The 26832-nt window shown below is 30.6% G+C and overlaps 2 protein-coding genes across 2 annotated transcripts; both read right to left on the bottom strand.

Moving 5' to 3' along the window:
- Positions 1-2175: 2175 nt before the first annotated feature.
- On the bottom strand, positions 2176-6259 carry LOC112795798 (LEC14B homolog). The gene is made up of 10 exons (XM_025837960.2): positions 5957-6259; positions 5175-5596; positions 4897-5016; positions 4628-4705; positions 4282-4455; positions 4035-4112; positions 3497-3672; positions 2937-3092; positions 2709-2769; positions 2176-2567 (listed from the first exon to the last, which is right to left on the bottom strand). The coding sequence occupies exons 2-10, from the start codon at positions 5553-5555 to the stop codon at positions 2370-2372; spliced, it is 1422 nt and encodes a 473-aa protein (XP_025693745.1). The 5' UTR covers positions 5556-5596; positions 5957-6259; the 3' UTR covers positions 2176-2369.
- A 12095-nt stretch (positions 6260-18354) lies between these two features.
- Positions 18355-22350, bottom strand: LOC112795797 (sugar transporter ERD6-like 16). The gene is made up of 17 exons (XM_025837959.3): positions 21971-22350; positions 21828-21890; positions 21543-21632; positions 21402-21461; positions 21258-21323; positions 21021-21162; positions 20854-20918; positions 20664-20756; positions 20376-20456; positions 20196-20280; positions 20075-20121; positions 19914-19976; positions 19761-19820; positions 19502-19555; positions 19334-19393; positions 18838-18952; positions 18355-18693 (listed from the first exon to the last, which is right to left on the bottom strand). Exons 1-17 carry the CDS (start codon positions 22118-22120, stop codon positions 18569-18571), a joined length of 1419 nt encoding a protein of 472 aa, XP_025693744.1. The 5' UTR covers positions 22121-22350; the 3' UTR covers positions 18355-18568.
- Positions 22351-26832: the final 4482 nt, after the last annotated feature.

Here is a 26832-nt window from a genome sequence, read left to right as displayed (position 1 = left end):
AATAATATTTTAATTTTTAATTATGAAGATTATTTATGATATTGCAAGAAAATTAATTAGTCTATGTTCTCATTTAGGACGGGCCCATGATATTGTGGGCATGCGCCATGATTTTAAATTCATTTTTCAAAGTTTACATAAAAAGTCAGACACCTACCCGTTAATAAAATAATATATATATATATATATATATATTAAAAATGGATATTATAATGATGTATTATACAATTTTAATCAGTTATTTTTTACAAAAATATTACCCTCTGAATTAAAATATTCAAATTCATTAAAACTTTCTTTTAATTTGCACGCTTTTTTTTTTCTAAAAAGGACTTGTCAGATATAAGAAAAATATTTTTTCACCCTTATTAAAATAGTTTTTTTTTTTTTTGCCTACATGCTTCTGTATACAGGTAAATCACACAATTAGAATCATTTCATGATACATTCACCAATGATTCTTCCGTATTTAAATTTTTTAACCAAATCTTAATCTCTCAACTCAACTGTTAGAATATAATTAACATCAATTAGTATTATTTAGTATATCTGAATATTTATTATAGGAAATTATGTCTTTATTATTATGATTCTCTTAGTACCTATAAATATTCTTTATATTGTATCATTCTACACAACTTGAATAGACACACAAATCTTTTCTCCAGTTTAGTCTCTTGTTTCTAACATCAACAAATAAAACGTGCATCATTTTTTAAACAGAAAATGACCTATTAAACTATTATTAGAGTTAATAAATAAAGTAATAAATTACAAATTTTATTTATTTTTTAATGAAATGCAACAGTTTAAAAATTTTAGAAAAATATAAATAACCAAATGATCATATTACTTTCTAAATTTCAACCATTCTCAACATGTACTACTATCTTAAAGATAAGTCTAGTGGTCTAGTAAGCCAAACCCTTAAAATATTAGTGAATAATGTGATTGTTAATTAAAGTCAATTACCTAGAATTATTGTTAGAAGCAGACATGATGGTAACTTTTAGGGTTGACAGTGACACATCAACTGAAAGTGAAATGTAAGATATAAGAGGTACCAATTTATTATGATTGGAAAACATGTGCATTTTTCTCATTCAACCCAACTCACTCAAATATTCAATATGCATGTGCATGCTTTAATTTCCGTGTTCAAACTTGAAACCTACACTATAATCTATATTTTTATTTTGTTTACTACTAGGACCATGCTGCCTAGTTATACCCATATAAATCATCTATCTTGCCCCTTCCATGGAAATATCACAAGGAGAAATAACTTTTGGTTTTATATATTTATTTAAGAGTTTAATTTGAATATACTAACAATATTACTAATTTATACCATCATTTAATTAAATTTATATATTTAAAAATTAATTACTTTTGTTAATGTATCAACACACAATTAGATATTTGTGCCAAATTCTTATATGCTGTTAAAAACAATTATTATCTTAAAATAAAAAGAAAAATGACATTTTTTATTTTTTTATTGGTTTCTTTTGGACTTTAAAGAACTAGGCCCAAATCAATAAGACAAACATCTTTGGAGGAAAAAAATAAGGCAACTACAAGCCATCTCAATGCAAGGCCAAAAAAAAAAAATAAAGCCATCTCAATGCATAACAATAAACAGTTCAATCAACCAACTCAACTCAAGTGGTCAGCTCACTCATTCACTTAAGTAAGTGTCGGGAATTCAAACCCCACCTTGTGCATGCAGCAACTCATTGGCCAATGACAGACCTTTAAATGGAGCTCAGATCCGCGACAAATTTGTCCTTAACCTGTCGGGTTGAGGGATACTGTTTGGATAAACAAAAAAAAAAACAGTTCAATCATGTTTTTTTAAAAAAAGGAAAAAAGAGAGGGGAGAAATTACATGCAAGATCTTGGTCTAGTGGTCATTATATGTATGTCTTATAACAAGTGCACTCGGATTCAAAATTTCACCAAAAAAAGAAAAAGGGAGAATCAGGACCGCAGCCACCTTCCCAATACTGTTCCAAAGACAGACATTTGAACCTATTTTCATATCTCATTACACGTGGTTAAACCATATTCTGGCACATGGTATTGACGGTCTACGTCAGCACACCGTTGATGAAAAATGTTTGAGAGACTAACAAAATGAAAATTCAAGATCCGAATTGAGACAATTGAAAATTAAGAAACCAATTTAATACTCTGAATAAAAATTCAGAAACCACTTTTAAGACTTACCTAAAACAAGCACTTCAAATATACATTTTATTATCATCATTAAGCTAATGCAGCAACAACTAGTGTAACACTTAAAAGGGCCTATATTGCATGCATTAGATGCATGTCCATCCATATATATGTACAAAGAACAACAGCTATATGTGATAAAAGCCTCTCCGGCGAGCTACTCGTCTATTCGGAGAAGCCGGGGCTTCATTACTTCCGGGAAACTCCCACCTAACAATGTCACCATCCCATGCCGAAGTGACTAGAATTGGATAGAAAGGGTGCCAACTACAGTCTCTTACTGGTGCCTCATGATGGTCAAGTTTTGCAACTTGAGCTCCACTCACCTACAAAAAATGCACACACTATTGCTTATTTATGATATCTCAGGACACATAATAAGAACCAGAAGGAAAAAGGATTGAACTTTCACTTCTTCATCCTAAGGCAGTCACTGTTAACAAAGCATCTGGGGATTTGTTTCTTACCAAATCATATATGTAAACCGACGAATCACTGGATCCGGTGTAAATGTACTTTTGACCGGTGCTGCAATGGGGAATACACAGAAATGCAGAATGATATGATTATACAAAGAAATCTTCAATATCATATGCAATCCAAAACCAACATATTTTGTGCAGGTTAGGACCTTATATCAGTTAAAAGAACGTGGCTAGCCGAGAGAGGAAAAAATGCTAAAAGTAAAAGCTTACGTATATGATGGCGAGAAATAACAGCGAATTAGAGTACGCAACACTGAGTGTCCTTTATACGTTGCCAACGACTGGTCATGGGGATGCTTTAAATTTCTTGCATAGTCAGGGTAGTCCATCCACCGATAATCCCAATCCTCGTCTCCAAGACCCGTGCTGTTGGTTTAAGTAATTAGCATCATCATTAAATATATACATCACAGAATAGCGAAGGAAAAGAAAGAGGTCGAGTATAATTTTTCTTCATTTTGTTTTCTTGGACTTAATTGTAGCTCCAACATAAAACACCAAACCACACTGAAATTGTGAGTATATATCCACAGTTCACAGAAACAAGCACGTGCATGAGAAAGAAGAGTTATGCATTACACTTATTATGCAGCATCAAAGAACTACATTTAGTTACAAAGGGATGGAGATAGAATTAATTTGACCATTTCCGTCTCCCTTAGTCCCTTGTGTGATTTTCAGAACTTGATTATCTATTGTCTTTTTTTTTTTTCAATTACCATTATATATTGGCAAAAGTACCAAGTTGGATATTATATTAATAGACTCACCTTATGGCATTAGAAGACATCTTCCTTATGTCCCATAATTTGGTAGTTTGATCTTTTCCGTTAGAAATTAAATAACGACTATCCCCACGGCTGTCAATGAATGTGATGCCATCTAAATGTCCCACTAAAGTACCAGCGGGTTGTCCTTTCGTGACAAAGCACCGCCTATCCCAGACCTGCACACATCATAACAGCCAATGATTCCTTTACTGAGTAATTGCAAGCAGAAGTAAAAGGCTTGGAAAGTACTATGTGCCTAATTTGACGCTACTCGAGACCCAATCTTAAGCTCATTTAGTTATGATTCAGGTTCAAGCTTCCAGTGAGTTGACCTCAGGCTTGCAAACTGGTGAGCTCTAAAGCAACTGCTTCTATGCTTCTATATGGAGGCTATATATAACATGATGCTGAATATCTATAAACAACTTATGCTTCTTTTATTACATCGAGAAAACAAATCAAAGCAATGCAAAGCTTAGTTCATGGAGTTACAACTGTGGATATTAAAAAACTCCTACAAGTAAAATATGAAGTTTACCTTGCAGAAACTATCATCACTTCCAGAATATATGATATTGCCAGATTCATCAGCAAAGCAGACCGCGTTAACATCAGACTGCAATGTAAAAGACCACATCAGACATGATCCACCTTCCATGGTAGCAGACAAAAACTAACTTAAGCCACTATATGTCACTTTATAGTGATGAACAAAAAGATCAAGGCAAATAATAATAAAATGAATTTGAGTTAGTGTTCTAAGCCTCTAAAAGAATCAATAATACCATATGAGCAGGAATTCTAAGGCTTAGTTTATCAGCTCCAAGATCATAAACACATATTGAGCTATCACTGGTTGCAGCCACAAGCTCTTGTCCATCTGTTGAGAACTTGATAGAGAAAATACCAAATTCATCTTCATCTTCATCGGCAGAGAAATTTAGTCCATAATGAATTTCCTGCAATTAAAAAAGGTTTTTCAAAAGAGAGAAGATTTCTTGAATGTAAAGCAAATACTTGTAGGAGAAAGTGTACACGTAACATCTGCTTACTCCTCTATAATACTATAAACAAATATTAAACTATATTTCTCTCTCAATTATGAATAAAGTGATAAATTTTCACACGTACTGTGACATTAGCTATTGACTGTGTTACAGCAGATCCCACTGTGCAAATATGGACAATTGGTGACATGCTAGCATAAACCTGCAATAATAAATAAAAAAATTTATAAAATAAAATGTCTGTTTGAGTTGGAAGAAACAAGGTACAAAATGATAGCTCAAGCTTCTATAAGGTTCACGAGCCATGGTTAGAGGTGCTCAATTATAATAGGAAACTCCTCATCCCAGTTGTCCACAAAAGGCCACACCATTTGGCACTGAACTCAAACTTACAAGATGTTGTTGATCGGGTGAGAGAGAAGTATCAGTGATTGTCCACCGCAAGTTTCGTGCAGAGATGTCCTTCTTAAGTTTCCAGCCCCTTTCGACATCATAGACCCTGATTTGGCTTCCCTGAATCACAACAAAGCGCATATATCTAAAGTGAGGTTTTCTTTGTCTCAAACTTGCAGTTTTAGATGTACAAGACTCTTCAATATGCTTAATCATCTTCAGCTTTATACACTACTATTTACATAAAACATAACTACAACGACAATGATAAAAGTAACCTGGAAACCAGCAATGAAAAGAGAACCATCAGCTGAAAATTGTGAAATATAGGCACGGCTTCGCATTCTATCCACAATCCAAGGACCTTTGGTGGGCAAATAGCGGCTTAAAATATGACATCTATCCGCGGACGAGAATCTCCCTTGTCCAGAATAGTTACCTTCTCTACCTACTAGCATTCTTACGGTCGAAGCAGGTAACCTCATCCGGCCGGGAATATTGCGACCCAAAAGCACATAGGGACTTGACCTGAGTTTTGTGAGCTGTGCAATTTCATGATCAAGAATACTTGTCCCTTCTCCAGATATTCCACTACAAACAGACTCACTACTGGCACTACCATCACTACAGGTACTCGTATCTTTGTTCAACCGAATCATAATTCACTATTTTCTTGATTGCTTCTCACTCACTATATATCCTGCAAACACCATCAAGTCTAAGAAACCCAGAGCCAGAAGCATTTTCAATCAAAATCACACAAACATATGACATAAAATCAATAATCTTGAGCAATTGCAAACCCTAAAAAACAATTCGTATTGAAATTCAGTTCCCAACCCCCCCCCCTCCCCTTGGATCAACAAGAATAATAAAAGAAAACGAAACAATCAAAGAAAAGACAGGAAATTTAGCTCAATTATGAGAATCAAAAGGGAAACGAAAACATGGGTCGTAGATGAAACTCAATTCAGAACAACACTAAGGCTTATCTAACAGTGGAAGCAAACAAAATAATAGAAAATTATAGAAGAGTGAAGAAAGAAGATTGAGACTTTACCTTAGCTCTTGATTGGAATAACAGGAAGTAGTGTTAGAAATCCCAAATGAGTCTGTTGTGGTCGAAAACTAAGAAGGGAGTGTAAGAGAAAAAGAGAAGAGTGTGTTGATGGAAATGAATGAATCGGTTTGGATTGTTCAAAGCTTCCATTTGCCTTTTCCCACGCCCAGTCGTCTCCATACCTTAATATTTTAGTTATGTATGATTTATTATCTATTACACAGATGTATAAAAAGATTTTTTTTTTGAATATTCAAATCTAAAATCTCTTGGTTAGAATGTAAGATGCAAAGAAAAAATGTTATCGGAATGACAGAATTTATTGTTTTTGTCTTTTTGGTCAATAATTAATTATTAATATTTAAAAATATAAATTAAAAATATATTATTAAATTAAAAAAATTAAATTAATGGATAAAATATATTTTAATAATTTTTAAATATTTTTTATAAGATATTTATTATTTTAACTAATTTGATAGTTGTTATTGATATATATTTTTTTAATTTTAAAAAAATATTTAATAGGTATTAATACACTAATTTATTATAATAAAAAAAGTTTTTGTTTATAATTATAATTCTAATAATAATAAATAAGAATTTTATTTGATCAACCAAAAAAACAAGAATTTTATTTACCTATCAAAAATCACAACTTAAAATATATATATATATAAACTAACCTGATTATTGTGACATTCTTTAATAATAATTAGGATTTATTATGTTGGAATAATAAGTTCAAACTTTTTATTTTTCTTGATAGTTTTAGTTGGAAAAATAATATATATATATATATAGTATTTGTGGTGGTCAAGGTAAAAATAATAGTTTTGAAAAGTAAATACCATATTTTATGATGCTAAAAGGTAAAACTTTTTAAATTGACGCATGTTATAGTGTCTCTTGTAGTGTCATGATGCTGGGTTGGACGCGTGTCCAAAATACAAATTAACTATTATACCTAGTTGCAGGATGTGTCAGCATGAGCAAAAACGGATCTCACAATGAAGATTATTTGTTAGAAAATGAAGAAAATTAATCCAAGTTATACTGGTTATTATAGACTTATAGTTTGTTAATCAAACAAGTGAAAATAAATTTAATAATAATATCTCTTTTTTTTTGTCAAAGTTCAGGCCAAGCAGCAGCAGAACCAAGCCCAAACAAATGAAATTTAGGGAAAAAAATTTAAACACATAACTCCTCCTGATACAAAAAAAAATAACACAACTCTTAATTTCTACTCTCATTTTTTCACATATCCCATCTACCCCTGTTGAGAATGATCTCCTCTGTCAAAACACCATGTGAGTCCTATACTACCAACTTAATCAGAGTGCAGAGGCTGCAATTTTGTGGTGTGGAGATGAAGCATGAATTATGGCTCTGGTTTTACGCTCCTTCCGACGTTTATTACCCTCCTCTTTTTTATTTACATGCTCACAATTTTGCCTCTTCGAGACTTAATTATTTTGGGTGGAGTTGTGTTGTGATTTTTTTAGGGCTGGTCAAAATCTATTTATTTAAAAGTAAATGGGTATAACATTGTCATGTAATTGAAAAATTTAGATTCAATGTATTAGTTTTTATGTGTAGTATTTATTAATAATGAAATAGATGTTTATGATAGTGAGATTTTTGTTATTCAAATGACCTAATAAATTAGGATTTTATTGTGGAAATATATTTTATCTATTTTGCTCAAATAGCAATTATATAAACTAATTAAGTAGTCACAAGAGACTTGGTAATTATGGTGTTAGTCTGGATGATATTATTTCCTAAAAAATATAGGCTATGTAATATTATCATTTAAAATTAGTTGTAGTTGTTATAATATATGGTATGTACAGTAGTATTTTTTGTGTGTTAGGATTTGATAATATGTTCATGTTTATTGGTCGGAAGAGTTAAAGAAATAATGATTCGTGCATTAACGATCGATTAGTTAGGTTAGTGCTTAAAGGTTTTGTTTATAAATTGATGTGAGTATGGTTAGTGATTAAGGATGCAGGATTTATTTTATTTTTCTTTTCTTAAAGCTATTGAATTTTCTACTACTTTTTTTTCAGAGATTATGCTTTTCCTTTTACATGAGTATGTAGTTACAATTATTTTTAAAAATAAAATTCAAACATCTTATCAGGGTCCATCACACTAAAACCAAGGTCCACCACCATTTTAAAAAAAAATCAAAAACTATTATTAAATTAATTTTTTCACTACGTCATTAGCATTAGCATTAGAATTACCAAATTTTAATAATCTACATAAATAGGATTTATTATTGTCACTGGCTCACTGCAAAATAAGTATTATAAAATCGTAGGTCCCACTTCTGTATATATTAAGTCAAGACACGCGTCCACTATAAGATGATGACAGTTGTTCAGTAGGTGTTGAAAATTTTGCCTTTTAGTGCTATAAAATTTTTCTAATAATTTTGATTGAAAAAAGATGAGAGAGAGAGTTGACAACGATAATCATTATATCATACTGATCCTGCGTGGCGTGTTGATGTGTAAACACGTGTTAAGTAGTATCAGAAAGTAGTATTAGAAATTCTAAATCACTCTGTTATGGTTTAGGGTTGATGGAAATGAATGAATCAGTTTGGATTGTTCAAAGCTTCTATTTGTTTTTTTTCATGCTCGGTCGTCTTCATATCTTAGTTAATATTTTAGTTATGTATGATCTATTAATTATTACACAGATGTATAATCTTTTTTCTAAAATAATTTTTATTGTATATAATTTATAAAAAAATTATTTTAAATACTCAAATCTAAAATCTCTTGGTTAAAATGTAAGATGCAAAGAAAAAATGTTACGAAAATAGTAGAATTTATTGTTTTTGTCTTTTTCTCAACAGTTAAGTATTAATATTTAAAATTGTGAACTAAAAGTATATTATTAAATTATTAAATTAAAAAATTAAATTAATAACTAAAAATAATATATTCTAATAATCTTTAAATATTTTTTATAAGATATTTACTATATTAACTAATTTGATAGTTGTTATTAATATACATTTTTTAATTTTTAAAAAATATTTAATGGCTATTAATATACTAATTTATTATAATAAAAATAGTTTTAGTTTATAATTATAATTCTAGTAATAATAAATAAGAATTTTATTTGATCAATAAAAAAATAAGAATTTTATTTACATATCAAAATTCACAACATAAAATATATATATATAAACTAACATGGCTTCTTTAGTAATAATTAAGATTTACTCTGTTGGATTAATAAGTTTAAAATTTTTTATTTTTTTGATAGTTTTAGTTGAAAAAATAATATATATATATATATATATATGTATAATGTTTGTGGTGACGAAGGTAGAAGCGATAGCTTCAAAGAGTAAATACTAACAATTTAATAGTTTTGGAGATTCTATGATATTGAATGAAATTTTTTAATATTTACTGATGTTGTAGTGTCACGATGCTGAGTTGAACTCGTGTCCAAAACACAAATTGACGCGTGTTTAAGACACAAATGCTGAGTTGGACGAGACGCATGTCCAAGATACAAATTAACGCGTGTTCAAAACACAAATGCTTGGTTGGATGCGTGTCCGAAAAAGGAGTCCCACAATGAGGATTAATTGTTAGAAAATAAAAAAAATTAATCCAAGTTATATTTGTCATTATAAACTTTTAGTTTGTTAACGAGACAAATAAAAATAAATTTAATAATAGTATCTCTTTTTTTTGTATCTCTTTTTTTTTGTCGAAGTTCAGGCCAAACAGTAGCAGAACCAAGCCCAAACACAAACGGGATTCAGAGAGAGAGAGAGAGAAATTCAAACACACAACTCCTCCTGACAAAAAAAAATACAACTCCTAATTTCCCTCACTTTCCCACAAAGTCCGTCTACTCCTATTGAGAATGATCTTCTCTATCAAGAGAAACTACCAACTTAATCAGAGTGCAGAGGTTGTAATTTTATCGCCAGCGTGGAGATGAGGCACGAATTATGGTCTTAGTTTCACGCTTCTTGCGGCGTCTGCTACCTCCTCTTTTCGATTTACATGCTCACAATTTTGGCTCCTCAGAACCGTATTATTTTGGGTGAAGTTGTGTTGTAATTTTTTTAGGGTTGGTCAAAATATATTTATTTAAAAATAAATGGACATAGCATTGTCATGTAATTGAGAAATTTAGATTCAGTGTCTTAGTTTTTATGCATAGTATTTATTAATAATGAGATAGATATTTATGATAGTGAGATTTTTATTATTCAAATGGCCTAATAAATTAGGGTTTTGTTGTCGAAATATATTTTATCTATTTTTCTCAAATAGCAATTATATAAACTAATTAGGTAGTCACAAGAGGCTTGGTAATCATGGTGATAGTTTGAGTGGTATTATGCCTTGAAAAAATGTAGGCAATGTAATATTATCATTTAAAATTAGTTGTAGTTGTTATAGTACATGACATGTACGGCAGTAGTAATTTTTTTTTTCGCGTTAGGATTTAATAGTATGTTCATGTTTATTGATCGAGAGAGCTAAAAAAACTACGATTCATGCATTAACGAGTGTTTGAGTGATGATTTAAGATGATGATATTAATAACAGATCACGGTCGATTAGTTAGGTTAGTGATTAAAGGTTTTGTTTATAAATTGATGTGAGTATGGTTAGTGATTTAGAAGGTAGGATTTATTTTATTTTTCTTTTCTTAAAACTATTGAATTTTCTACTACTTCCCATCACACCAAAATCAAAATCCACCACCATTAAGAAAAAAACAAAATCTATTATTAAATTAATTTGTTCACTACGTCATTAGCATTAGCATTAGAATTACCAAATTTTAATGATCTACATAAATGGAGTTTATTATTATCACTGGCTCACTGCAAAATAAGTACTATAAAATCGTAGGTCCCACTAATCATTACATCATACTAACCCTACGTGGTGTGTTGATGTGTAAACATGTGTTACGTAGTAACGGACAATTAGTTACCGTTTTGTAGTGGACCGTAACATCATGATCATTAGTGTAAATTTCGTTTGTGTCGGTCAATCAAAATAATTACTAATTAGCCATAATTAGCATATAATATAATCAATATTTATGGGGCATGAAAAGATGTTAGTTTGTGGGCCTTTTTTGGTGTAGTTGATGAAAAATTAGGTTTACGATAACAAGAAGGAGATTGTAGAACATATGAAGTTATGACCTGGCTTCAAGATATTAAATGAATATACAGAAGCATCAGGTTAAAAGATCAAAATCTTAAGGTAGTAAATTTGGTCTGGAAAAACTTTCGATGTTTTACCTTAAATATCTCTTAAATCACTAGACCAATTAACCATCGGTTCTGATACCACCTGTTAGGCCGTCATGGAGAGCTATCGTCTACCGGAGAGTTTCAGAGAGGAACCAAGTGAAAAAATAAAGATGAAAAGACACCACATCTAACTCAAAGAACATAAGATGAGAAGATACCACATCCAACTCAAAACATTAAAGTGTCAAGTTAATGAGTCTCTCATCATATAAACTCCTCACACTCGCTACTCATCTAGATTACCCTTACCGTGAAGACTTTCGATGCTGCTTTACTTTGAATACTCCTTGGATACCAGACCGATTAACTATTGGCTCTGATACCACTTGTTGGGCTATCATGGGAAGTTCTTGATCACCGGAAAGACTTTTGGGAGAAACTAAGTGAGAGAACATAAGATAAAAAGACATCACATCTAACTCAAAACCTTAAGGTAGTAAGTTAATAGGTCTCTTATCTTATAAACTCATCACTTTTTCTTATTTTTTTCAATGAAACTAATTCATTACACTCCTCACACTTGCTACTTAACAAAATGAAGTATGATTATGTCTCATAAAAAAATAAAAATAATAATGACCTTACTTAAGAGACTAATTTAACCAAATAATATTTTTATTTTGATCACCATAAATAAAATATTTTTAAAATATTAGTAGTACTTAAATTTAAGTTTTCACTTTAACATTGTAGATAACAAAAAAGAAAATCACCTCATCAATATAAATTTAAGAAAATTATTTTTAAAAAAGAGTAAATAGATAAAAGTATACATAAAAGAGTTTGAGATAGATAAAAATACACACTAAAAATTACAAATATCAAAATATATTCTAAAGATTATTTTTGTTGGACAGAAATATACTCCAGATCTTATATATTTAAGGTGTAAGAATTAATCCATTACAAATCAGAATTTTATTTAAGGGTTTGTCGACTTGTCGTTGGTCAATTAATTGCTACATACACAAGATGGAATTCGAACAATCAACACTTATTTAAGCAAACTAATGAACTAACCACTAGACCAACCTAATTTGGTTTAATAATTCTGTATGTTTACAAAGAATCAAATATCTAAGTCATTATATTTTAAATATATTATGTGTATTTTACATTTTTAATAAAATAATTAAACTTTCTCACAACATAATTATTTTAATAATGATTTAAAACTATTCATTAGCATAAAATACACTCGATTCAATAAGTCTTCTTACAAAAAAAATCCAACCCAATCAAGTCCAAAATACTAAGAAGTTCAATCTTTTTGTTTTGATCAATAAATTAGGTCAAATTTGTCTAACGGTAAAATATCCAACATGACCTCGGGAGGAAACTAGTTACTTCAAAGTTCAAGCTCTATAATATGATAGTTACTAAGATAATTTAACTCTTAAGCTAGTATTACTATCCTGTTTCGTAGTGGACTGTGACATCGTGCAATTTTTATTTGTGTCAGTCAATCAAGAGTAATTATTAATTAGCCATAATTAGCATATAATGTAATCGATATTTGTGGGCTAGAAAAAAATTGATTTGTGGGCATTTTCTCTTCTTTTGGTGTAGTTGATGAAAAACTAGGCTTATGGTAGGATTGGTAGCAAAACGGAGATTGTAGGAGATAAGAATCGGTGATGGAGTAGTTGAATATGTTGAATGGACCTTCATTTTATATAAATGAAGCATCAAGTTAAAATGGATTTTTTATCTTGTAAATTTCTCATTCTTTTTTATTTTTTTTGATGTGGGACTAATTCATTATACTTCTCATACCAAACCGATTAACGATTTACTCTTATATCACTTGTTAGGCCACCATAAAGAGCTCTGGACTATTAGAAAGACTTCAAAGAGAAACTACGTGAGAAGACATCACATTCAACTCAGAGAACATAAGATGAGATGATATCATATCTAATTTAAAACCTTACTTGAGGTAATTTTGGAGAGCAAATACCAGCAACTTAATAATTTTAATCGAAAAAATAATATATATTATGTGGGGTTGACAACGGTAATTATTAGATCATACTAACCTTGTGTGGCGCGTTGATGTATAAATGCTTATTAGTCAACCAATAGTAATTATTAGTTAGCCATAATTAGCATATAATGTAATCGACAGTCAATCAAGAGTAATTACTAATTATCCATAATTAACATATAATATAATCGATATTTGTGGGTCAGATAGAAGACATGGATTAGTTGAGTAGTTGAATATGTTGAATGGACCTTCATTTTGTGTAATAAAATGTCAAGTCAAAATAGATTTTTTATCTTATAAAATTCTCGCTCTTTCTTGTTTTCATCAATGTGGGACTAATTCATTACACTCCTCACTCCAAACTGATTAATTATCGACTCTGATACCACTTATTGAACCATTATGAGGAGCTCTACTAAAAAGACTTTGGGGAGAAACTAAGTGAGAAGACACCACATCCAACTCAGAGAACATAAGATGAGAAATGTAACATCATACCACACAAAACTTTACGCTTAAGCTGTAAAACAGAGGTGGTGTGGTATTACGACCTATAAAATAAAATATTTATAATAATAATAATGGAACGAATATGATAAACTAAGAGCCTTGAAAAACAGGTGAAACAAAAATTACAAAATAAAAAGCGCAACGTTTAGGAAACGAGATTACTTGCTTGCAAAGAAACCTAATGATCATAGGCATAAGTAAACAAAAAGTGAGAATAGAGAGTCAAGGATACAAAATAACTAGCTCCTAACTCAGCCTGCGAAGTCAAGGCTGTCCGGAGAATATTTACATACATATATACATATCCCAAATACCCAAAATATATAGATGAAACCCTAACTCTCCTTAAACCTCTAAGAGGAACAAAATAAACAAGTTATTCTGAGAAGAAGCTAAGTATATATACACATAAACTATATAGTGAAAATGAACTCAGAAACCGCTCCACTTCAGAAGTCTAGACGCTACCGAGGAGCCTTTCGACCTGCATTTGAAAAATAGCAACACAGTATGGGGTAAGAATCAAAGGTTCTCAGCATGGTAAAGGTGCCACGCATATAAGATATAAGGTCCTACGAATGTCAGAGACAATTCTAGAATGCCGACACTCAAATTATAAAGCTTAAATTACTAAACAGAAACCATAAAAGGGGTAGGTGTCTTGGGAATTCTAAATTCAATTTAAACTTAACCTTAACACTAAACATGTCCACCTTTCCTCTATTCCTCCGTCTCTGGTAAGGTTGCAAAGACAGACAAACAAACAATTACAAGCACAAGTTGGAGACAAGTAGTGCAAGTAGCAAATATAACAATTAACATAATATATTCAGTTAGGCATCCCCAAGTAATGCATAGCAAACAAACAAACAAAATGCACATGATATATGCCTGTCCTATGGCTGATGAGGCTCATTTGTCGATTATCAAGCCAACCCGACAAGTCAAAACCCTTGGACTCTCTCTCGTCGCACATCCCCATGAGTCTATGCATAGCTTTTTCTCATTTAATTCATAATTCATACATTCATAAACATAACTTTACTCAATGGAGGATAACCATTCCCGATAATTTATACGTGTCCGGTCACCCTTACGATGTAGGGTCAACAGAGTATCGAGTCTCAACATGGAACACATAGTGGCAAGCCACGATATTTAACCGAAAAAAACTTGTATCTTGGATATCATTAAATGCATAAGCCACACAAGTATTCATAATCGTTCATATTCATTACATAATCGTTCGTCATAGCCATAGCATCATATATTCTCCATGCATATACATTTTTCTCATATAACTTATCATTTTTACCTTTACTTCATCCCAAGTTATCTCCAATTCCTAGCTTCAGCTAATTACTAGGCTTAATACTATATTTTATGACTAAAAAAATAAAAATAGAGGTTTAGAAATTTGAAATTAGGTTTAAAATTCAAAAATCTAGATTTGCTAAAATAGGGGCCACGCGTACGCATGGATCCCAGCCCGGAAGGGTTTGGTCATGTCGTGAGCGACTGGACGCGTACGCAAATTCCTAGTCACGCGCACGCGTGGGCATGAAAAATTCTCACTCGCGTACGCATGAATCCCAACCCGAAAAAGTTGGTTGCGTCATGAGCAGATGGACACGTACGCAAATGCCGAGTCACGCGTAAGCGTGGACCACGTGTACGCGTGAGCGTACGTTTTTCCAAAATTTTTGTTAAGTTTGAAAGCTCTCTTCCTTCCTTCCTTAATGTTTTGCAGCATGAACGATGAGAAGGGAGGAAGGGGAAGCTGTGTTCATAAGGGCTATTGGGCTGGATTGGGTCTTGGGCCAATTTTGGGGTCTAATTCGACCGGTTTGGTCCGTTCGGTCCAATCTTGGCCAAATTCTTTGAAATTAGTGTCAAAATTCTCGTTTTAATTAGCTCTATCCTATTTTAATATAATATTGACATTTCTAATTTTCTTTATTAACATTTACTTTATTGACTAATTATTTACTAATTTAACAGGATTTATAAGAAGATACCATATCCAACTCAAAACCTTAAAGTGTCAAGTTAATGGGTTTGATGACTTTTGATGCTGCTTCACTTTGAATACTCCTTGAGTACTAGACTGAGAAAGAATCAAGCATAAGATGAGAAGATACTACATCTAACTCAAAACCTTAAAGTGTTAAGTTTCAGCTCTGATACTACTTGTTGGCCTACCATGAAAATCTCTCAATCATTGGGGAGAATTCCGGAAGAAACTAAGTGAGAAATATAAGATAAGAAGACATCACATCTAACTCAAAACCTTAAAGTAGTAAGTTAATGAATCTCTTATCTTATAAACTTTTCCCTCTTGTTTTTTTTAATATGAAGCTATTTCATTACACTTCTCACACTTACTACTTAACAAAATGAAGTATGGTTATGTCTCATAAAAAAAATAATAATAGCTTTACTTAAGAAACTAATTTAATGAAATAATATTTTTATTTTGATTGCCATAAAAAAATACTTCTAAAAAACTAGTAGTGCTTAGATTTAAGTTTTTACTTTAATACTGTAGATAACAAAAAAAGAAATCACCTTCTTAATATAAATTTAAGAAAATTACTTCTAAAAAAAAGTAAATGGATAAAAGTATATATGAAAAAAATTTAAAGTTTATAAAAATACACATTAAAAATTATAAATATCAAAATATACCTTAAATATTGGAAATTTTTTATTTAAATTAAATAAATATAAAATTTATAAAAAAACATAAAGTACAACATAATTATACCACAATTTGTCACATCCCAGTGATAGAGGAAAATTTCAAAGAATAAACATATCTCGAGTACTAAGACCCAATTTGTGTCAGAACTCAGAAGTGTTAAATGGAGTCTCGGTATCCAATATACATGCAAAAATATAATATGGGCTCAGTCAGTGATAGACCCAAAAAATTTTAAAAGTGGGGACAAAAATATATATACTAAAATAAATTTTGTTAAACATTATTAATTATATGAAGATATAAAAATAAAAAAGAATTAGTAAACACTTTCATTCTTAAAATACTATTCATTATATATAATTTATAAAAAATAACATTTATTTCTAAAACTTAAACTTAAAAACATTTTAATTATAATTATAGATAATTTGTTATTCTAACTAGTTTTTTTATACACATTTAATAATAAAAAACTGAATTAATTGGCACATTAATGCCTAACGATACACTAGTATTTATAATTTGAAATTAAAATTATATATAAATACTAAAAAATTAGATCTGTATATGAAAAGTATGTTTATATAAAATAATAGAAACTTACTTTATAATTTTTTTTCTTTCTTTCTTTTAAAAATAATTAAATTTGTTATATATTTTTTAATTTAATTTTGATATAATATTAGATGAAAAATTTTATGCATCTGTTTAATTATGTATTATAATTAAAATATTTTATATTACTATTTCTAAAAATAAAAAATCTATTTTAAATTATTAAATTAATTAATTTATTTTAGAATTTTATATGCAACATAAGTACATATAATAGAACAAAAGTAAAAGAAAAAACAAGTAATAAGGATGAATAAATTGAAAATAAAATAAAATATATAAAGTCATGAAGAGAATAAAACATTAGATTAATACCTAAACTATAATTGTTTGAATTAAAATTTTTAATTAAAAATATCAAAAAGAGAAACAATGAAATTAAAAAATACATACATAGAGTCATGAGAGCTATTATAAAAAATATGGAGAATTTGAAATTTACCTTTTTGACGAAAAGAAGATGACCACTAGACAAGAAATAAAAAAAAAAAGTTAAAAATATAAAAATAAAAAGAAGGTTTAATGGAGGGTTAAAAAATGACCATATCTCGAATACTGAGTCACCATGATCAAACTCATATTCGCATTGCTATATCTCGAATACTGAGTCGTATCCTGTTTTTGTTAAATTTCGGATATTGAGACCCTATTTAATTCTTTTAGCACAAATTGAAGTTTCAGTATCCGAAACCTGTTTATTTTTTGAAATTCTCTTCAATAATCGAGATGTAACCAATTGCGTATTTATGTAATTATACTGTATTTTATATATTTTCGTTAATTTTATATTTATTTAATTTAAATATTAAAAAACTCCAAATATTATTTTCGTTAGACAAAAGTATAGTTCAAATCTTACATATTTATTACGGGCATGACATTTTTGTCCATCAAAATCAGTTTTTAGAGTGTATTTTTTATATTTATAAACTTTAATATGTTTATTTATGATAAATTCTTTTATGAATATTTTTGTCTATTTATTCTCTAAAAATTTAGTAATGCTTAAATTTAAGTCTATGCATGATAACTGATAAGAGTCACAAGTACCAGTAAAATAGGGAGTGGATTTTTTTGGTGGAAAAAAATTGGATAGTGTTTAATATTTAATTTTATCATTTATTGTTTTCTTTTTTTTATTAATTTTTGATCCCATTTATAGAATTAAAGGTGAGAGATCACACTTTATTCTCTCAAATGAAAAAAAATGGAAAGGATCCATTTTTGTTATGCGGTCAAGAAAATAAATATGAAAAAAACTTCTTAATCCAATAATACTCTTGAGAGCCAACAATTAAAACAATAATTTTACAATTAATCAACACATATTTACTACTACTATTCGTTACAATACTGCAACTCATCTATTACTCTTTGGGGATCCTATTGACAAAATGGATGTAAAAAAGAACAATACAATTTTAGAATCTAATTCATCTCATCTTTCTTGATTAATTAATTAATTTACTTTTCCTCTGTGTTAATGCATGCTTGAATTTCTTCCAGTGTTTTTCCTTTGGTTTCTGGAACTAGTTTTGCTACAAATACAATAGTTAAGAGGCACCCAACAGCATATAAAAAGAAAGTACCTGTCCAAAAGATAATAATACAAAATTAATCATCCGTATAAAATATATAATAAAATATAAAATATAAATTAAAAATAAATTAAATAACTCATGATAATTGATTTTTTCTACATAGACAATGTTATTTATAGAAATGTTACTTACCAGGAGCACTCCAATCCATTAAAAAATTGTAAGTATATGAAACTATCCAAGCTCCAAGCCATGTCAATAACACTACCAAGCTCCCAGCACTTCCCTTAATATTTATGGGAAAGATCTGCAATGTGACATTTTGTATTAGAAAAAAAAAACATTTTCTTAATTTTTCTACTATTTATTAAACGGATTTTTATTTTTATAAATTAAATAAATGTAATAATTACTAAAATAAATAATTTAAAAAATATTTACCGAAATAAATACCTCTCTCTAATGTAAACGAGATAATTTTGTATGTATCTTGCATACATTTGTTTTATCTCGTTTACACTATAAACGAGATACATACAAAATTATCTTGTTTACAGTGTAAACGAGATAAGAGAAAGGTATTTATTTCGATAAATATTTTTTAAATTATTTATTTTGATAATTATTAGATTTATTTAATTTATAAAAATAAAAAATCCGTTATTAAACTCTTAACTATAATACATACCTCAGACATAATCACCCAAGGAACTGATCCCATTCCAATTGCAAATGATGCAATATATATCTGGTAACAACAAAAATTAATAGATGAATCATTTTCAGCTTAAAATCTGAATCTAAATAATAAACTTAAAGATTGTGAATTTAATTGAAGGGGGAAAATTAAACTCACCAACACACCAGAAACTACTAATGTTGGTACCCACTCAAGCAATAAGCTTTGACCCTGAATTCATTGAATCACAAAAAATAAAATTTATGAACTGAATAATAAAACATATGCACATTATAGTTAAATTAAAATATAATAATAGCCAATGAGTAATAGCTCAAATGACATTGTCTCCTCATACTCAATTAAAAAATTGTGGATTCGAGTCTTCTATCTTTGGTAAAAAAAAATTATTAAAATATAATATATATAGACTTGCCTTAAGAAAGAAAGCAATTCCAGTAATAAAACAGCCTAAGAAAGTGACACTAGCAGAAACCTGTGAACAAATAAAACTTTAGTTTAAGTATCAAACTTCTGATTCTCATTATTTCATATAACTGAGTGTTAACAAAAAAAGATTTTTTTTTACTGTTATGAGAGGTCTTCTTCCAGTTTTATCCATCAGTATTGCTCCCAATGCTGTAAATGGAACCTGTGATTCATTGTAAAAAATGAAGTTCATACATGAAAATGTAGATATATGATTACTTTCTTAAAACTTAGAAGCATTTGTATAGAGTGATCAACTACCTGTATTAAAGCATAGGCTATGGTACCAACTTTTCCTGAAGAAAGCCCTGCAACAAATCAAACCATAGATGAATAAACATGATATGAAGAAACAGAATTATTTGTTCTTCTCATTACTTACCAGAAGCTACAAAAGTCTCAGATGCATAGAATCCTATACCATTGATTCCACTAGCTTGTTGACATACCATTAAACCAACACCAATCTGAAATTATGTAACAAACTATTAGAAACCTTTGATTTGACCATTTTAATTACATTTTTTGACTAAGTTTCTGCAATAAATAGTATGTTACTTACAACTAAAGATCTCATGTATTTGCTTTGGAACAAATCCAATAGCTTAGCTTTAGGAAGGCTTTGAAGACTTTCAATATAATCCTGTTCAAATCACCAAATTTGTTCGGCTCAATTCGTATGCATACACTGTCAGAGTAAAATAGTTTTAAATTGACGCGCGCCAAATCAAATTCGACCATGTAAGCCAAAATAGTATCTCAAAAACACCACTCTTGCTTACATGGCAGCAACTAATTGGATATCAGCCTCTTATTATGATCAGAGATTATAATATTGAAAGCTAAGTACCAGAATTTCTTGAGCTTCATGTGAAATATCAGCATCTTTACCCCTAAGTCTTCTCAAAGCTAGTTGAAATTCCTTTTCACGCCCAACTTTTGCCTGAAAGAAAATCATGCTCATTTTAATTAATTTTCATTTCACAGCTTGGTTTCTTATTATTATTGTATATAATAATGCTTAATTAATTAATTATTACCAGCCATCTAGGAGATTCTGGAATGAAACACAAACCAATCAACAAGCAAATGCAAGGTGCTAAGCCTTCAAAATTTCCAAGCAAAGCCAATAGAATTAGACCATTTTTTCTTCACAATTAAAGCAAGATTTGTATAAATTAAATGATGTTGTTACTTAATTAATTACCTGCTAGTGCTAGTAGTCTCCAATTTACAACACTTCCTATTAAGAATGAGACTGATGATCCAATCACAATGAGAAGCTGGTTTGTTGTTGCAAGTCCTCCACGAAGATTTTTAGGTGCTATTTCTGCTATATATATTGGAACCTGTTCCATTTTCTTAGTTATTAATATATATATGAATAAGCTAAGAACATTGTAGTAATAGATACACACACACATATATATATATATATATATACCACATATGAGATAACTCCAATTCCATAGCCAGTGAAAAATCTTCCCAAGTCAAGTATGAAAGAGTCCTGCATTATATTATCAACATTATAATATGAAAAATAATATTGTGTGGTGCAGAAGATGGAATTATTGTTATTAATTACCTTGGAGAAGAAGACAGCTATCCAACCTGTAATGCAAAATCCTGATGAAATTCTCATGGCCTGTAAGTAATTACAACAATAATAAGAAACTTAACATTAATTAATACTTTAATTGAAGATATTAATTAAGCATATACATACTCCTTTGCGGCCAATGAAATCAGTAATGTGACCACTTGTTATAGCCCCAAGCATTGCTCCAATCGTTACTAATGAACCAAACAACGAAAACTGCCACCATTTTACATCAAATTATTAATAATCATAACATATTATGATATAGTGGAAACTCAGGTACAATCGATTTAGTCAAATCAGTCAAATCATCTAACGGCTCTCAGTTATCAACTTCACGTGAAGTCGACTGCAGTTGAATTTCTACCTTATGATATATATAAAAAGGGAAATTGATAATAAGTAATTAACCTGAGCAAGAGAGAGATTAAGATCTGCTCTAATAGCTGCTTGAGTTGGTGCTGAATAACCCACCTGATCCACATAATGTTCATCATTCAACATGCAATTAAAAATATTTAGTACTTAATTAAGCTAAGGTTAATTGAACATACACAAGTTCCAAATGAGAAGGAACCACAAACAGCAACAAGTGTGCTAAGTATAACCATCCCAATGGAGGAGGATCCATCATGTGCATGTTGAATAAACGGTTCTTGCAAATCACCACCACTCTCAACATCTTTGTGTTCCTCAATTACCATCTCAATTATCTTTGTGAAGAAGATGGATCAGAGTGGTGTTGTTGAAAAGAGACAGCATGCAAATTAAAAGAATAGAATGCTACTTATATTGAATTTTCGCCATCATTGTTATTATTATGTTGGATAGGATTATAAAACTCTCCAACGTGAAATATATAATGCACTCAACTTGGTATAAGAATTGAATATAACTATCAATCTTGGTTACGTTTGTAAAACACTTAGTTGCCTTATGAATTCTAATCTAACTGAATATTAGGGGTGCACAGACCCGGCCCGGCCCGAAGGCCCGGTCTCGAACACTTTAGGGACTAATTTGGTATGATTTCATCGGGTCTAGAGTCGGGTACGGGTCTCAAAAATAGACCCGGTCATTATTTCGGGTCGGGTCCGAGCCATAGCTCGGGTCACCCGAAGTCGACCCGGTGGCCCGGTCATCATACACAATTAATATTTTGTGTTATTAGTGATAGATCATGACTATTCTTATGTGGAATTTTATTGTAAACCTTAATATTTTGTGTTATTAGTCATTATAAGACTATAAATTAATGTATTATGTTTAGAATGCATAAGACTTTAAACTAATATATAAGATTGTGTTATTTGTATTGATTTAAATATTTGGTATTATTAGACAATATTAGTATTGATTGTGGTTATGCTTTAGTATTGATTGTGGTTATGCTTTAATTTTGAAGAAGGGTTGGTTCTTGTTATATTTTTCTAAGTGAATTTTACCATGTTAACTAATGGTTGGAGTCTTGGAAATTTGAATTTTTTTTACATGCTAGCTTACAAGAAGGTATCAACGTAATGTGATGTTAACGGCCCGGTTTTCACCCGGTTTTCATCCGGTATAATTGTGACCCGAAAGCGTATTGGTTTCATCGGGTCTAGGGTCGGATTCGGGTCTAATAAATAGATCCGGTGTATATTTCGGATCGGGTCTGAATCACATCAAACCTGACTTCACCCGGTCCATGTGCATCCCTACTGAATATGTATATATAACAATTATTGCATAAATAACAATTTTACACGTCACTCCGTGCTTGCATCAGATTTAAAATGAATATATAAAAAATTGAATTGATTATTGCATGAAGGGTTAAAAACACATAAGATCACGTGGGATAGAAGCTGTCAGTGGTGGTAGCGGTTAGAATGACAGAGCAAATTCTGACGTATTCCTAAATGGATTATATATATAGAAAAGAAGAAATGCAAGTTGCAAATATTGAATATAGTTTGGTCTTTAGGATTCTTTATCCATCTAGCTATGCTTACGTGGTTCTTACTCGGATCAACCACCTTAGCTTCTTTCATACATACATACATACATACATACATACATACATACATTCCGCACGCGGCAAGCGTGATCAATCATTATTTATTAATTTATTTATAGAATAATTATAAAAAAATATTTAAAAACTAGTAAAATTTATTTTTTTGACTATTATTTTTAGTTATTAATCTAATTTATTTAGTTTAATAATTTAATAATATATTTTTAATTTATATTTTTAAATATTAATAACTAAATAATAATTAAAAAAAATATATTCTACTCGTCTTCTAATATTTCTCGTAATTATGCAAGATATATTATTAATACCAGGTTTTGGAATAGTGATGCATGTGTTAGGGAAAAAAAATATTATGTAACCAGGAGGGTAGTTGCAGATATTTTTGTTTGGTTGTTTATTAATGATGCATTAAGAAAACGAATTAGTACTTATGATTCAAACTTGGAGGCTTCATTGCATCAATATAATATCTTTTTTGCTGAACACACACATGGTAATACTAATACATATTTTTTTAATGACAGCTTTGCTTTCTAAAAGTATTCAATTATAGGGTACTGCTAGGGAGCTAATGGTCTAAGCGTATAATGTGTATAATGGGAGCTAAATCTTTGGTCAATGAATAAAATAAACATCACCCATACTATCTAGAATAACTATCTGGATATCAAGGATCTAAAACTCTAATACCATGTCATGAACTCATTCATCCCAAAAACATAACCTGATAGGACAACGTAACACTAATGGTTATATCTCTAATACTTCCTAAACCTCCATTGTACACATTATTGTACGCTTAAGCCATTGACTCCCTATACTTTCTCATATAATAATAATTTTGTATGTTTATTTTTTTCTCCTACCATATCTTCTAATCTAATAAGTTAAAAATTAATCTGTCGTAAATTAGAATTTTATTTAAGGGTTTATCGGTTTGTTATTGGTCAATAAATTATTACATACACAAGATAAAATTTGAACAATCGATACTTATTTAAACGAATTAATGAGCTAACTACTACATTAACCTAATTTAGTTTAATAATTCTGTATGTTTACAATAAATTAATCTAACTTAGTTTAAAGAGTAGTCTTTATGTCGCAATACAGATAATTGGGAAAAATATATGGCGGCTAAGAAAGAGATAAACGTAGCTGTAAGTGAAGCAAGAACAAGAGCATATGAGGGTCTCTACCAGTCTTTGGGTACGAAAAAAGAAAAAAAGGTATATATAGAATCGCAAAGAGCCGTGAAAGAAGAATGAGAGATTTGGATCAGGTTAAGTGCATAAAGGATAAGGATGGAGAGGTGCTGCCTCAAGAGGAGAAGATTAATGAAAGGTGAAAGAGCTACTTGTACGAGTTATTTAATGAAGGATAGAAGACTCTTCCGAGCCTTGGTCGGTTATGCACAAGGGAAGAAGATCAAAACTTTGACTACTATCGAAGGATTCGATAATTCGAGGTAAAAGAGGGTCTAAAACAGATGAAAAATGGCAGGGCAGTAGGACCTGATAATATTCCGATTGAGGTTTGAAAGGGCTTTGGAGGAAAAGGCATCAACTGATTAACCAAGCTTTTTAATGAGATTTTAAGGTCAAAGAAAATGTCTGATAAGTAGAGAAAAAATACCTTGGTACTATCTACAAGAATAAGAGGGATATACAAAGTTGCAGAAACTATAGAGGGATCAAGCTCATGAGCCATCCCATGAAGTTATGGGAAAGGGTGATAGAACGGAGGTTGAGAAAAAAAACACAAGTAACAGAGAACCAGTTTGGATTTATGCCAGGTAGATCCACCACCGAAACGATAAACCTGTTAAGAAGGATGATGGAGAGGTATCGTAGTAATAAAAGAGATCTACATATGGTGTTTATTGATTTGGAAAAAGTGTACGATATGGTGCCAAGGGAGGTCTTATAGAAGGTTTTAGAAAAGAGGAGAGTAAGGATGGCATATATTCGTGCAATTAAAGACATGTATGATAGGGCTACAACTAGTGTAAAGACTCAAGGGGGTATGATAGAAGAATTTCTTATTGGGATAGGATTACACCAGGAATCATCCTTAAGTCCATATCTTTTCAAATTAGTCTTGAAAGTACTCACAGAGCACATCTAAGAGGCGGTGCCATGGTGCATGCTTTTTGCCGATGATATCGTCCTTATGGGAGAGTCAAGGGAAGACCTAAATAAGAAGTTGGACTTATGAAAAGAAGCTCTAGAAGTGTATGGTCTGCGCATAAGTCGTAGTAAGACGGAATATATAGAATGTAAGTTCAGTCTGAGAAGGAAAAACTCTAATATAGAGGTGAAGATTGGAGAAAACATTCTACCAAAAGTTTAAAGTTTTAAGTATCTTGGTTGCATCATACAGGATAATGGAGAGATTGAACAGGATGTAAATCATAGGATTCAAGCAGGTTGGTCAACTATAAAAATGTAAGTGCTAATGGGTATTTTTTTCAAAATATAATTTATTTTTTCTTAAAAAATGGATAAAGTTAATATTATTTAAGACAAAAAATTTAAAATGGATTAAAGAGAAGATTTTTTAAAAGCCAGATGTTAGAAACAAGAGACTAAACTAGAGAAAGGATTTGTGTATTATTGACTGTATTCAAATTGTCTACTCAAGTTGTCTATTCAAGTTGTGTTGAATGATACAATATAAAGGGTATTTATAAGTACTAAGAGAATCGTAATAATAAGAACATAATCTCTTATAATAAATATTCAGATATACTAAATAATACTAATTGATCCTAATTGATCCTAATTATATTCTAACATCCCTCTCAAACTCAAGTGACAACTTGAGTTTGAAACTTATTTAAAAATTAATACAACGAAATAAAAAAAATGCATAAACTAATAGAACAGATGCAGACGGAACTGCCGCTGTCGGAAGGAAGCACAGATAGAACTACCGCGGGTGCAGACGGAACTGCCGCGGGTGCAGAAGGAACTGCCGAAAGGAAGCGCAGATGAAATTGCCGCTATCGGAAGGAACTAGGAAGCGCAGACGAAACTGCCGCTTATCAGAAGGAAGCGCAGACGGAACTACCGCTTATCGGAAGGAAGCGCAGACAGAACTGCCAGAAAGAAACACAGACAAAACTGCCATAAGGAAACACAGACGAAACGCAGACAGAACTGTCACGAGAAAACGCAGACAGAACTGCTACGAGAGAACACAAACGAAAATGTCACGAGAGAACGCAGATGGAACTGCCACGAGAGAACGCAGACGGAACTGGCGAAAGAGAGCGAAAACTATATGATTTCTTCATGAGAATAGGTAAGCAGCAGATGACAATGGTGTTTAATCATTCGACTCGAAAAAATACAAGATAGAGAAAATAGGCTAGTCGGTGAGGTGAAAAAGCAT

Source organism: Arachis hypogaea, chromosome 4, assembly GCF_003086295.3.
Source record: "Arachis hypogaea cultivar Tifrunner chromosome 4, arahy.Tifrunner.gnm2.J5K5, whole genome shotgun sequence".
NCBI lineage: Eukaryota > Viridiplantae > Streptophyta > Magnoliopsida > Fabales > Fabaceae > Arachis > Arachis hypogaea.
This window is presented reverse-complemented; position numbering and strand designations above follow the sequence as displayed.